Source organism: Lotus japonicus, chromosome 2 (genome assembly GCF_012489685.1).
Source record: "Lotus japonicus ecotype B-129 chromosome 2, LjGifu_v1.2".
NCBI lineage: Eukaryota > Viridiplantae > Streptophyta > Magnoliopsida > Fabales > Fabaceae > Lotus > Lotus japonicus.
The window spans coordinates 52848922-52864025 of NC_080042.1; the positions used below are offsets into that span (position 1 = coordinate 52848922).

The window sequence follows — 15104 nt, forward strand, 5'->3', positions numbered from 1 at the left end:
TTGGGAACACTTAAATGGAGGAGTTTGGAGTTTGTGTCGTGAGCATAACTTGGAATATCATCTTCAATGTCACGCACCCTTCAACCATTCTGCTCACCACGCGCTATTTCTACAGTTCTTTTTACTTGGAGTATGATTTTTACCATACATCAAACTTACACTTTTATGACTTGTTAGTACTTTTTTAGCCGCAAGTGTTATGCCCGGGGCTTACGAGGGTGAGAGTGATTGTCGGTGTAATAAGAAGGAAGGAACGAGGAGCGGTTCTGGCAAGATAGGTGATGGGGCACATGATAGTTGATGATGATTTAAAAGATTTGATTAATTAACTCATAATAGTAAGGTGCATCTTCTTTTACAGAATTGAGATGAGTGACTTATCGGGAAATTTTCTCGAGAAATGTGTAAGTCGCACAAAACGCGTAGGAAAAACTTGTGTTGGTACGGTGAGGTCAGTCGTCCTGAAAGTGCAAAAAAGTTTTACACGGTCATCAAATAAGAATATATCAAATGTAAATCTTTCATGTCATAAAATAAATTTCAATTTAAAAATATTTAAAATAAAAAACAGAGATTTGATTGGATGCATGTAGAAAACTCTTAATGTTGTCGACCCATAAAGTGTAAATCCTACAGTTATTTTCATTTCATTTCAGAAAAGAGAGAAGACCTATAAAGATCATTGGCACAACTTTATAGAGGTCATTTCTTCTATATCGCATACGTGTTCCAATCGAGAGAAGTTGATCTCTGTCTTTTGTGTAATTCTGATAAACACAGTGCATAAGTTATTTAAGAATGAGCGGTCGTTTAAATGGTTAAAATTGTTATGTGACTTTTTTTAAATATTATATGATTTGATATTTAGTTTTAATAATAATTTAATTTAGTAGTCTCACTCTTAAATTAATGATTTTTTTTCTCACTATACTATTATTTAAAAAAAATAGTAGAACAGAGAAAAAACATCTCCAGACTAACTGATAGGACGTTAGTGACATGCTAGTCCACTCCTTAGTAGGAGCGACGAAGATCTCCTTGAGGAGGGTTTCCTAGTAACTAAAGTTTTATTGAACACAAAGGTATTCAAACTCTTTACCTATAAGGAGGTGAGTATTAATACTATTACTAATTACAAAATATCAACCTTAAAAAAATACAAAATATTAACCTCAGAAAATTTTAATGTACTAAATTTTAAATTCTATAAAAAAATTCGAATGAACTTATTTTAATGTTTTTGTTATGTGATGGAATGTGGCAGGTAGGATCATATATACGAGTTAGCTAGCAAAATTGATAACATATTCTCCTTTTATTCTTTCCGAGTTTGATTCAAAGAGAACACAGGGTCCACAAAATTATATTGTTTGCACAACTCCCTAACTAATTACTCATACATATAACATTTTCTTTCTCAAATCTCAATCTTCTTTTAACAAATTTGATTCCGAAAATTATAGCATGTCTCTTTCAATAAATACTAGAAATTAAACCCGTGCATTGCACGAGTTTGTTTTTAAGTTATGTGTCTATTATTTGTAAAAATAATTTATATAATATGAAAAATTATTGAATAGTAGATTATTAAGAATATGATCAACATTTTAATGTAATTATATTAATGAAGCTCAATAAAAAAGTTAGTGTACACTAATTTTTTAATTTCTTTTTGGTATAAACATTTGGTACCGGTCACCCTTTGGATATAAAGAGATTCGAGATTTAGTCACAATTAAGACTCCTCATCCCTTCCCCAGAGTGTATTGTGTAGGGATCGAATCCGAGAGCTCTTAACATACACCCAGTCTGCGTTGCCAACTGAGCTACCCCTTCTTGGGTTAATTTTTAAAGCACATATTTTATATTTTATGTTTCTTTAATAAAAATCATTTTCAATTTATTTGGTGATTATATGTTTAAATAGTAATGCACTTTTAATATAAATTGATGAAAATATATAATTAGAGCTGAATACCGTGTATGTGTAAAATCATCTATAAAAGTAAAAAGATTTTTATAAAGTGGTATTTATCTCTTCATGTTTTGGCCATGAAATTAGTGTTTTCAGTTGAAACTTTATGGAAAGTATGCTAATGAAAGTTTAATGTTGAAACATATTCTTAGTCACATATATAAAATGAAAGTTTAATGGAAAGTATGCTTCTCTGATTGAAGTTCTGATTGCTAGAAAATGAATGTGCTTTGCTTTAATGTGGAGTTATTTCATTACTAACTATATGCATTAGTATTACAACATCACTTTCAAGTATATTATCTTTTATTGGCAATTGATTCCTGTCAACCATTGTACCAGAGTGCACAAAGTGAAAATAATTAGTTGTCAACTACAACTACCTTCTTTTATAGGAGTTACACCCCTAATGCAAGGATAATAATAATTTTGTGTCATAACCATTGTTCCAAATTAAGTACAGAAAACGGTGAAAAAATTGATACAAATCATTGATGAAGCGCACATGGAATGAAAAGTTGGTAGCAAAGGAGTAAAAGGCACAACAATTGGACAGCAATAGTAATTCATTCCTTTTAATGTTTGATTAACTTAGCTATTACTTCTAGCATATATGTTCATTATGATTCACTAAAAACTAACACAAGTTAACAATTGTATCCACCCCTTTCCCAAAACAACAAAAAGTGCTGCATTCACTGTATAATAAGTTAATAACATCACTGTGAGACATCATCAAATAAAAACTTTTCTATTGCATTTATTATATAGTTGGTGTTCCACATTGAATCCAATGAGTATAAGCATCTTGAATCCCAACTGCACCAGCACTTTGCTTCTTCATTATTCTGCTATAGAGTGAATACATTCTAGTGTAGTAGCCCAGGAATTTCACTCAGTAAAACAAAATCATGCCCTGTTCTGTTCCTATATTGGCACACCTAGCTACTTAATTCATCTCAGCAACCATATTTCTACCGTATTTACATACAGATTCATTCATGATCGATGCCCAGTTCCACACGCAAACCCCACCTTCATTTACAGCTGCACCAGTCACTTGCAACTTCTTTTGCTTCTGAATAGGCAGGGGAAAATGTTGGAGAACTATATTTATTGTTGAATATCATGTAAAATATAGTATAGATAAAAGATTAAAATTTGGGTAAAAAAAGGTTTTGGTCTTATATAATAATAATACTCTTAATTTGAAAATGGTTAGTCTCCAAACCAAACGATCCCTAGTTGCCTACTATTTCAAATAATGATATACTACTTGATTTTGCTCCCTACCGGAGGTGGTGACTGGTGATCCAGTGACATTACCACATGGCTTCATTGGTCCTACGTGGCTATCATGTATTTAATGAAGCCTAGTTGAAATTCTTTTCTTTTTTCCTTTTCTTTCAATTTATATTTTCCACCTCAAATTATCCTAAATTAACCCTAACTTACACTAATTAACCTAATCCAAACTAAAACCAAATTAAATCGCCAAATTAAACCCCCAAACATTAAAATTTGCCTTTTGTTTTTTTGGAAAGCAAACGTATCAAGTCCAGTTTCAATTAGAATATAAACCTTTTTTTCTATACAAAGTATGTTTTTGACATTTATACATAGTATGTTGATCTAATACTAGTCATCACAATAAAATAAAAAAATACTAGTCATCAGGTAAGTGTCTTTTTTTATAGAAAAGCTAACACAACAAAATTTAAAATGGTAAAAGTTGTAGATTCAGATTCCTCACTAATCAGTATTCACTATTCAGTACTAGTCTCAATCAGAATTCAGACCTTGTTTTACATTACTCGCATGCTAATTGGTTTCTTGCAGCAGAGCCTTGTTCATTCTTCTAGAGGCTTGCGAGATTTCCGAGTACTTCTACGGCAGCAAGGCTTGTAGCGTCTTCCTCTGAGGATGAAGAAATGATGTTTTCCGGCCTCTCTAGGGAATGCTTGTCTTCCCCTAGGTTCCCTTCCTCTGTGCTCTTCCCTGGAATCTTCTTTGCTATTTACAGGTTAGCTCATGTCTTGGAGCCCGAAGATGAGAGAATGTTGTCCCTTGGTGACGTTGATAGCGATGGAACGAAGGTCTCGAGTCCTTCAGGGTCTCCTCGTGCCGATCTTAACATTGCACCATGCGGTGTTATTCTTGCAAAGTCTTCTGATGCTTTGGGGGTTTCCTAGGTTACCAGGTTTATGGAGGGGCCTTCTTATTCTTTTTCAGATGTTGCGCCTTGTGTTGCTTTATTCCGAGACTAGATGCTTACCCCTAGGGCTAGGGGAAGGCCGAAGAAAGTTGAGAATAGAGGAAGGAAGAAAAAGGACCCTATTGTGAGCTCTAGTGGATTTATTGTAGCAATGGTCACAAACGCAGATGTGGATGCTGATTCGGAGCTCTAGTGGATTTATTGTAGAGTTTTCTTGTGGGGTGACTGGTTCTTTTCATTCTCCCCATCACGTTGGTGGTGTTTCCTCTTAGCACTCTCGGTATTGAAGGTTGGTGGGAACTTGGCGGCCCTCCTTGCAGCAGCAAGCTGGAGCTCCGCGTTAGTGAACTTCATTTCTTCTGCAAAAAAAAGGGGGAACAAGTCAAACAGTAGTAACTCAAAAAAAAAAAATTGGCGAGGTGCTTGATTTGGTGCATGGCGACCTAGGTATTTTGGGGTTTTCGAGTGTATGGCGCCCTCGATGACTTTGGAGCAGTCAAGGATATGGAGTTGGCCGAAGAAGCCGATGATGGTTTGTCATCGGCGGTCAGGGAGTCTTCCGGGGGGTCGACGATGCTGTTGGGTTTCTCCGTCCAGTAGAAAGGAAAACGGGCGGTCCCGCCCCTTAGGGTAAAAAGTTCGGGGTAAGCATGGTGAACCGCCACCATAAAATATTTGCGGACGAAGCTGGTTTTGGTGTTGCTTTTGAAAGGATTAAGGCATTTGTGGTTGGGGCGAGCCTTCAAAGAGACCCATCCCTTGGTTTTTAGGGACTTGGCGTCTACATCATATATGAAGAAGAAGTGGACAGGCGATGGTGTGATTTGGATGGCGTCACACAAAATCTCGAAGCACCGCATGAACACCCAAGCGTTAGGATGCAGTTGGCAGGGTGCTACGTTGATATCGACCAAGATGGAGGCGAAAAAGGGCGAGAAAAAGAAATTAATTCCCAACTCTGTGAATAGATATGCATATACGAAAAAGGAGTGGTAGCGGGCTATGTCGCCGTCAGCTTTGTGAAGCCCAGGGCGACCGTCTTCTCTGCAAGACGCAGCGCGAAGCTTCTGGTTAAGGGCTTCCTCGCAGCACAGCCCGTCGACCACTTCAATGAGGTCGATCACTGCGTCACGGGAGGTATACTTCGAGGATTGGTCGATTACCAATTGAGGGGGAGCCACTTGAACAAGAGTAGGGAGAGTGGCAAAGGTTTTTAGCCGGAAAGCGGCAACCTCTGGAAGCTCCAAGCGAACCCCACTGCCGGCGGAGGAGTCTGATGATTCCTCTTGTGTGGGTTCGCGCCTGAGGGAGTTTAGGGAGGTATACGTGGTTCAGAGCTCGGGAGACATTATAGGGGAAGGGGGAATTTGAACTTTAAAAATAACATAGCAATGTAGAGGAAGGAGAGGACCCACCTCAATAACCCCATTCAGTTGTTGTATGCCTCCATCAAATGACCCAATTATGTTTTTGCAGCAGAAACTTGCGAGCGCCCCATTCCACAGTCCTTGCTATTGCTTTTAAATATCTCAAGGACCCTCTATAGCCACTAAGTGGATTTTGGAGAAGCCACCCAACCCTTGACACGTGACTGCCTAAACTCAATGAGCCCAAATGTACAAAACCTGATAGACGATATAATTGAACGTTTGAACTCAACAATATCCTCCTTTTTTAAGATGACAATTTTAAAGAGAAAACAGAATTATATCAAAATTTTCAAAGACACGAAAATACTCCCCTTGAGTTTCTCCCCCATAGTTTTGCAATAAATGAGAAAATATATTTAATCCATAAGATTTTCATATCCATAAAATTAATTAATCTATAATTCTCAAGAGTGGAAAGAAATATCAATTTATCATTAGGGTTTTTGAATATTTAATATCATTAAAATCCAATAGTGAATCATTCTCCTCAGACCTCTTATCTTCGCTTTTTTTTATTACTAAAATAAAAAAGGTGTTTTTTTAACCAAATAAAAAGGTGTTTGAAATTGAAAATTGAAAATTGAAAATTAAACTTTTCAAAAAAAAAAATTGAGAATTAAAAAATATAAATAATTATCTTAAGGTCTTTTTTTTATTTTTTTATTATTATTTTTTTGTCCCCGTAGGATAGCTCAAGTGGTAGGAGCTGGGGACATATGAGTTGGGTAGGGAAGGTCCAGAGATTAATTTCTGGCGGATGTAATTTATCTTTCCAATAACTAAAAAAAGTCTTTTTTTTTTTGCCAAAATTTTACTTATTACCGAAAAAAAAGCACCATTTCTTTTTAAAGACGGCCTTACATTGAACTTGATATGAGGCCCAACATAACTTGGCCCATCAACGAATCCATTACGAGACTAAAACTAACCAATCTGGAATTAGTTTATTGCTAAATTGGTGACTCAACAATGATTTAAAAAAGTCAACCCTTTAACATTTACACTAGTTCGTTTAGGGTTTAGGGTTTAGGGTGAGCTCTTCTGAGCTTTAGAATTGATTATTCTAACTAAAAGAAAACTTATCCAAACATGCTAGAAGCTAACCGCAAGCAAGAGGTGGGAGTTGACACTGAGAAGGTAGTAGGGACGCCATCCGAAGGGTGTTGCAGAGGCAGTCAGTGTCTACAGCTCGAAGTGCAGCACAGCAGCCAGTACTTGGGCTTGTGTTGGGCACACTAGGCACCACAAAGGGAGCACAAACATTGACGTAATTGCTCAGCTGGTTTGAGCAGGTACTGTTCTGTGCCTTAGCCATCTCTTTCTCAGTCCCTAGTGCCAAAACCAAAAGGAGCAACATTGTAAGAGAGGTTTGAGTGCTGTCATGATTTTTATTATAACAACTTTGGTTATTTGCTTACTATGTCTATACTGCCTCTGCATGACTATGACCATGTCCTATATTTATGGTGAAGTTCTGAAGCAAATGGGTTGTCTGTTTTGTGAGTCACCTACTCAGCTCACAACATTGGTGTTGGATGGCAATAAATTAGTTATATTAGTTTTGAGTTTGGCTATAGAGCACAACTAAGGCCGAGACAAAATGCACGATTGTTCAATTTTATTTTAATTTATTTTAAAAAGAGGAATTTGATTTTATTTTGTTCAACTATGATTTAGGCAACATAGTCTTATCCAACTTTAAACCACACAAGATCATAAGTAATTATAAGTGTCAATGAAAAAACACGAGGTTGATTGATTCTTGATTTGTTAAGTATAACATGACAATGGTATGCCCTGTATTCGGTGTTCTGCACACAATCAACTGAATTTTCCTTCAATGAAATTTGCTTGCACTTGTCCCACAAAGGAAAAAGAAGTGAGAAAATAAAAATAGAAAAGAATAACAGCTTAACAAAAGAAAGAAAAGAAAAGCAAAGTAACAAAGGAAGGGAGGGAAAAAAACAAATAATAAGGTGGCCTCTAAGATTTCTTTTTCCTAGTGGAAGAGGACACAGCTTCTAAAAAGTGTATTTTAACTACTCTTGTCAGAAGATGCAGGGGATGTCCAATACTTCTTCACAGCAAATAAAAGCTTCTCCCTTTCAAGAGGTCCATCTTCATGGTCCACAATTTGACTTTCCCAGTCCATGCCATTGACTATGCTCTTCACTTTTATCAATATATCAACATCATCTCGGATTATCACACTTCCTTCAGGTCTAAGAACCCTATCCATTTCTAGCAAAATGTCCTCTAATTCACATCTACATTGCAGAAGCATTGCAATATCATTAGTATGAATGGAGTATTTACATTTTCAAGTCATAAGATCAAATTCAACTATAAGTTGAGCAAAATTTCAATACTTTTAGAGTAATGAAATCTCAGTATATCCCACTTACAAGTTACAATATGATAATTAATTCTTTTTTATTTTCGAAAAAAATAAAAATTGAGAATAATTTATCGTACATGTCAAGTGTCATGCTTTTAAAATGAAGAAATACAGTTTTGGGTACATTTTCTGTCAAATATTACCACATAAGAGGAGGTCGAAAAATTTTGTTGAGATTTTCAGTCAAATATTACCTTGAAAACTAAATCATGTAACCCAAAATAAATGTATACCTGTCATTGTAAAGGCTGAAAATCGAATCACCATGAATTAAGTCGTAAGTTCTAGGATAAGTAGACATTGCTTCACACCTGCAACAGAATTGAAGGCCTTAAACATCTTAGAAAAAAAGGGAGAAAGTAACTTCAAAATATACAGGACAAGAGAAACAGAGAACACTGAGCTAACCAATTATGGTATATTCCAATCAATCCCCTTTCAAACACAGCTCCTAGTGTATCAACCTTAGCCTGGACAGGAACCACATTCATAACCCAAACAGGGTACTTAATGAATGCTGCAGCAAATCCACCCAAGTTGGCATTCATGTCTAAAAAGTTGCGGTATCTCCCAGGTTTTCCTAGCTGATTGTTAACCTTCTTGTAATATGATACCCTTTTCTTCCAAAGCTCATTGTCTTCTGAGAAAGTTTCAGAAGTAACCCCCTTTATGACCCCCATGAAAATCCTTGGTGGGGTGGCTTTTACTCTGTCAGGCCAATTTTCCAATGCCCCACCAGCAGTTTCTTCTTTGCTGGACACTTCAGGCAGAGGACTCAAACATGTTTGCATATCTGTGTACCTGAAAAAGTGACCAAAATAAATATAAGAAACATATGCCAAAGGTTAGAATTCAGATTACACTTAACTCTACTCAAAAGCTGGTTCTACAAGTATTGCTCCACTCATTTAGTACATGTTTGGATATACGGCAGAAAATCATGTGAGCTAAAATCATGGTCGAAGGAAGAAGCTTCAATAAGTTTATTTTTATTTTCTCTCTCATCTATCATAATAATTTTTTCCTATAAACTAATAAATGTAGTTTTTAAATTTATTTTATTTTTTAAAATGATTTTTTATAAAACTTAAACAAACATCTCAAAAATTTAAAAAACATGATTTTTAAATATAAAAAAATAATTTTCTATAAAAAAACTTAAACAAACATAATGTATCTGTGTGAGTCGATGTGAAACTTCAAGACACAAAATATTTACATGAAAGTAAAACATATGGATTATTATGGGAATATGAAGCACGCACCATGCTTTGTCAGGGTTATTCTCTGCCTGGCAGATAGGTCTGTTGGCTTTGCAATCTAAATGGTTTTGAGCTTTCTGCCAAATTGCAATGTCACCCTTCTCCACTAGCTTCTTCCAACATAGGCTTTCAGCTACCTTCTCAATGTTGGTTTGCTCTTCATTCAGATCCTCCTTTGTTCTTTCCCATCCTTCCCAATATTTCTTCCACCGGATTGGTGGACCCGATAGGATCCAGTACCCACCAGGGCGTAAAATTCGATTAATTTCATTTAGATAAAGCCCATCTAATTCAACAAGTGAAGAAAGATCAGCACAACTTAAAATTTTCTTGGATCAGCTTCGGTTTCAATAATCAATTCTGAAACCCAGAACTTCATCTTTGGAGCCTGATAATTTAGATGTGTTTGGATAAACAACTTAATAAATGTGTACGAGAATAAGCCTTTATTGCTTAAGCGCTTATTTATAAGCTAATTTGATAAACTTATTGAAATAAGCTAAAAATTGGTTATAAATAAGCATAAGCTAATTTATCAACTTACGAAACAAACTCCAAACAATATATTAGAAGGGTTATTTATAAGCTATTTACATAAGTCCTTCTAAATATTTACATAAGAGTTTATGCTATAAAATAAGTTCAAATCAGCTCTTCCAAACGAGACCTAAATTTTCATTGACCTAAACCAATTTTAGGTGATTATATATGTTTTGGCAAACAACTTAAATAATTAATTTTAGTCTCAAAACTAATTATATGCCCAGAAGCTAGAAAGAGTAACTTGTGGTGAGTATAATTAAATTGTTAAATTTCGTAGCTAAATTTTACAACATTGTCCCCAACATTCACTACTACAGTTATAACTCACTTTTATTGTAATCAATTTTACTAAAATAAACTCTATATATCCATATAGAAGCATTTAATTTCTCTCGAGATTGTTTGACATTTAAAAATTTGTTGCATACATGCACTTGACGTTGAATCATTTTTATCTTGTTTTGTTATGAGAGGTTTATATATAAGAGATGGCATTTGGTGAGTGAGAATATATATACCATATTCAGCCCAAGGAATGAGGCAGCGAGAACAGTGTGCCATGTCAAAGGCTCTGGAAGGAAAAGGCAACCTCTTAGAGGCAAGTACTCCAATGAGAGCAGGAACTCCTCGTTCAAGAGCAAACTGAACCTGTGCTTCGTGGGTGTCCCTTGGTGCAATTGACACTGTTAATATGTCACGGGATAGAAGATAGGCTCCCCAACTAGCAACCTGCATGCATCATCTCAAACTCTCTCGAAAAAAATATTCCAATCTTGGCATATTTCATAGTTCATGATCAATTAAATTATGTTTCTTAGAAATGTTCTTACCATAACAATTAATATTTAAAAATAAAAAAATCAATTTAGTCAAGAAAATACAAGTAATGAATAAAAACAAAAATTATGTGTGTGTATTATGTATAGAGTATTGATTCCCTAATAGTTTGTCTTGTGCCTTATTTTTAACCATAAAATAGTAAAATACACATTGAATAAGATTTTAGTGGATGGATCGAATCTATTACGCAATCTATTTTGATCGGATCAGGACATCAGGTTTAATAGTATCAGTCAGCAATGTCTTTAACTAATATATAGCACAACGTTACAATTATTAAATTTTAATTCAATAGAATATTTAGAATGTATTTTATATGACAATACATCTTTCAGCAATTAATCAAGAAGCAGCGAAGAAAATTGTGTGATTGGCCACGGATAAAATTTTATTCACATTTCTCAAAAAGTTGAAACGGGTGGAGATAAGAGATATTAAAAAAAAGTGAAAAAGTAAAGTGCAATGAAAATTTGAAAGAATTGTAATATATATATATATATAAATGAATCATAACTCATTAGTGACTAATTAGACAAATGTTTCATTAAAGGGGGGAACAAACACATGATCTAGTACATGCAATAATCAGCCATGTTGAATCAAGGCATTCATATGTTATCAATTCACGCCACATCAAGCCATTCATATGTTTGGACTCTTATGACTTGGTTTAGAGTAATAATGCTGGCATATGCCTATTGTGTTCAGGGAAGTACATGCCTGGCCCGGTACATTTCGGTTGAGGATGTACCAGTCCAGTTTGGACCTCTTTAGTATATCGACAAAAAATAGATACCTTTGACTTTAATACGTTTTTTATTCTTATTAGAAATTATAGAAAAAAAAAAGCAACTCATTTTAATAGAAACTTGATTCCCTTTATAAAAATCCAACGTTAATTTAAGTTTTTCTTTTAAATAACGTTAATTAAGTTTGCTTCAATCAAAATATCACTGCATCAAGAAAATCAAGCGGTAGAGTGAAGATCAAATCACTTGAACATAAATTTCAACAAATCAAAATTAAAACATGAACTCAAAATCTGAACAGTCCTATTTTTATTCAATGGCTATGATTTGATAACTGTTAACTGCATTTTTTAACAGCACCAAATCCAAACCCATATGGTAAAGTTGGCACCATTAAAATAGTTAAATGCAACACAGCAAACTTGTACATCAATTACCCTTATTTTCTCTGTTCCATTCACATGTTAGCACTTGTTCATGAATGGTCCTAAGTCCAAACTTAGCAACAAAGATAGAGACCACACCACAGCACCATGCATAACTCATAGAGTAACTACATCTGCATGTGAGACTATAATAATAATAATAATAATGACGACAATTGATGAAACTCTATTACTACCCTACGTAGCATATATATCATCTTTAAAATTATAATTAAATTTAAACTATTGAGTATTGAATGAACGTACATGAACAAATTTATTACATTTGCATATGTTGGAAGAGTCACATTTATGTGCTATGCTTTGACATCACATCAAGATTTAATTCCCGTAGACATCTATACTTTAATTGGGGAAAAAAACTTCTTCCCTAGAAAGTTCCCCAAGAAAATATTTAGTAATTCTGTAATTTAGAAAATCCATGTGGGAATTCCATTACCCTATTCGGAAAGGTCAGATTTACAACTGACAAAAATTGATGGGTCAAAAACAAACAAATTAGTAGTATATTATTATGCAACCTATTACAGAAATTTTCCAAATGCCGTCCCCGGGCGAAGACAAACATCCTCCTAATTTCAACTCTAGAATTTACAGCATTCATGTGTCTATTGCATACTCATATTCCTCAATTGAACAGTAGACACCCGTCTTTGGATTTCCTTTCAGTAATCATTATTCATGAATTTCAAATAGGAATCTAATACGTTCTACTTGTGCATAATCTAAACGTTATATGTGTTTGGATACAACTTATTCACATTTGTACACATTGCATTGCATAAAAAGTTACATTTTTTTAGAGGGACAATATAAAAAACAAACAAAAAAAGGAATTATAGTAAAGGATTTTTTTTTGAATTGGATGAAATGACTTTCACATTTAATCCAACTCTAATACAAACATACCCTTCATTCCTACTTTAACACTAAAATCTCATTTGTTCCTTCTCCAACTATATTTTGTTTGCAATAAAATTCTAAAAATAATTAAGAGAAAATACTATTAATCAAATTAAAATTAGTGCATAGATCAGGCTCCTCTAACATGTGGGGTTATCTAATAAGTAAACAAGAGCATCTTTAGTTAGTATATGTTTGGGAGTCCCATAATAAAGTCACATAGTTCATGTTTGTTTTGGCGTGGAAGCCAACTAAAACGTGATTTCGAGTATTTCATGACACAAATAAAAAAGTAAGAATTTATTAGGTTGAATTTGTTAAAAAATTAGGCTTTTCACACAATAACTTTAACATAAATTCACCTTAACTTAAATGAAAATTCAAATATTAGCATGGTACGCATTGGACGGAGTTTTTAATGGCATATAGAAATGTAAGAGCTTGGCATAAAGAACTTACTTTATTTTCTTAAATTCCTTAAATTCTGTAACTTTTTTCCTAAATAAAAAAAAGGTGCGCAGTTGAAAGGTGTGTCCCAAGACGTATAAACAGCATCATTCAAGAAATCTCTTTTTTGATCAGAAAGCTTAAATTTAACTTTTTTCCTTTTTTTAAGATTTTTTAACCTTATAAATGGGAAAAGAAAATTAAAGCAATGAAGAAAAAAACAAAATAAAACATACGTACCCCGCAACCAGTATCCACCGCAGTCCGAACCGAACCGTCCCTGAGGTTGATGAGCGCGCCGATATCATCGATGTACTTATCAGCGCCGTCGGGGAACATGGTTCCGCCGCCGGGAAACCGGAACCTATCGCCGTCGTAACGGATCCAGTTCTGAACCGCCTTTTCCACCGTGAGATGGCGGTACGGCACGTTAGCATACCACGCCATGTCCCTGCTCGCCGGCCAGGGGAATGGGCTCCGGTAACCGTGCGGCGCGGGGACACGGCACTTGAGAAGCTCCTTCTTCCCAGGGCAGTGCCGCTCGCGGTACACCATCTTGTCACGCGGGAACCGGAGGGAACGCGCGCGGTCCTCGCAGGGTGTGTAGTCGCTAAGAGCAGCGTTGCACGGTGGGTAGCGGCGCTTGTGGGTGGAGGTGGCGGTGGTGGCATTGTGGTGGGAGTGGAAGTCTAGTTTAGTAGTGGATGTTTTGGTTGGGTTTTCGGCGCATGTGGTGGTGACGGCGGTGGCGGTGGCGGTGGTTGTGGTGGTGGGGTTTTGTTGGTATGCGCCGAGGAGGTAGGAGATGATGCAGAGGACGGCGATGAGGGGGTAGAGGTTGGATTTTTTGAAGAGAGGGTTGGGTTTGGAGGGTTTGAAGGTGGGGTTGTAGGGTACGGCGGTGGAATCGCCGCCGGCCATGGTGGTTGGTGGTGGTTGTGTGTTACGTGTTACGTGTTTGATGAAATGCTGGTTTGAGGAATCCGTGAACAGAAGGACCAGATTTCGAAGTGAAATGTGAATGTGAATGTTTCCTCTCCCGGCCCCAAATGGGTATTGCTCGGGGATTGAGATTGACTATATAGTATTGAATAGGGTAGTGTTGGTGGTGATGGTGATTGGATTATTGAAGAAAGTACAGTTCTTCTTCCTGCTTTGTCTTCGAGATATTCTTTATGTTTTGAAATTAAGTGCACACTCATCAAGGAAGATGACTTCACTCATATGAATTTTATTTCTAAAACAACACTATCATTAGATAAAAAAAAAAAAGATAACTTTCTGCTTCAATCCTTGTTTATATTTTTTTCTCTTTATTTCAAAACTATTATTGTTGCAAGTTATTGGTTTGATCCGGATTACCTCTGTGAAAAATACATATAAGCACTTTAAAAAAGAGGTTGTTGAGGTTGTGTATACAGTTTTTTTCTGGTTACAAGAGGAAAAGTAAAAGTAAAGGAAAACTAATTAATTGCATCTAAATACAGCGATGCATAAATAAAAGAGGGGGACTCTTCCAAACTTGAACAGGGGACCCAAGTCTACAAGCTTCCCAAGCTAAAGCATCCGCTGTGTTATTCATGTCCCGTCCAATGTGCTCCAGCTTGTTTTCCTCAAAACTAACCGTAATTTGACAAACCTGGTTGATATCCTCTTAATTCCAAAAAGTTGTGGTATCCATCCCTGTCTGCAGCACGTCAACAAGGGGAGCACAATCAGACAGACAATCCACCTTCTTATATCCCATCTCCCTCGCGTGCATGAGCCTTAGTTCCACCGCCTTGAGTTCAGACAAAAACGCATTCCCTTGTGCAAAACTCTGAGAAATCCCAGCAACCCAGCCACCATTGTTGTCCATTATCACAGTTGCACAACCCATTCTTCCAACCCGAGGAT

At 35.8% G+C, this 15104-nt stretch overlaps 1 protein-coding gene across 1 annotated transcript; it reads right to left on the reverse strand.

Moving 5' to 3' along the window:
• Window positions 1-7429: 7429 nt before the first annotated feature.
• On the reverse strand, window positions 7430-14401 carry LOC130738312 (probable methyltransferase PMT16). Its single transcript, XM_057590284.1, has 6 exons — window positions 13449-14401; window positions 10342-10552; window positions 9284-9566; window positions 8427-8819; window positions 8252-8329; window positions 7430-7887 (listed from the first exon to the last, which is right to left on the reverse strand). The coding sequence occupies exons 1-6, from the start codon at window positions 14127-14129 to the stop codon at window positions 7656-7658; spliced, it is 1878 nt and encodes a 625-aa protein (XP_057446267.1). The 5' UTR covers window positions 14130-14401; the 3' UTR covers window positions 7430-7655.
• Between the last annotated feature and the right edge of the window lie 703 nt (window positions 14402-15104).

What these genes read in the sequence shown, in the direction of transcription:
- LOC130738312 (XM_057590284.1), bottom strand. Translation starts at nt 14,129, where the DNA reads ATGGCCGGCGGCGATTCCACCGCCGTACCCTACAACCCCACCTTCAAA. An exon ending in CGGTGGATACTGGTTGCGGG is followed by an intron (nt 10,553 to 13,448) that starts GTACGTATGTTT and finishes TGATGCATGCAG; the next exon opens with GTTGCTAGTTGGGGAGCCTA. An exon ending in CATTCCTTGGGCTGAATATG is followed by an intron (nt 9,567 to 10,341) that starts GTATATATATTC and finishes TTGTTGAATTAG; the next exon opens with ATGGGCTTTATCTAAATGAA.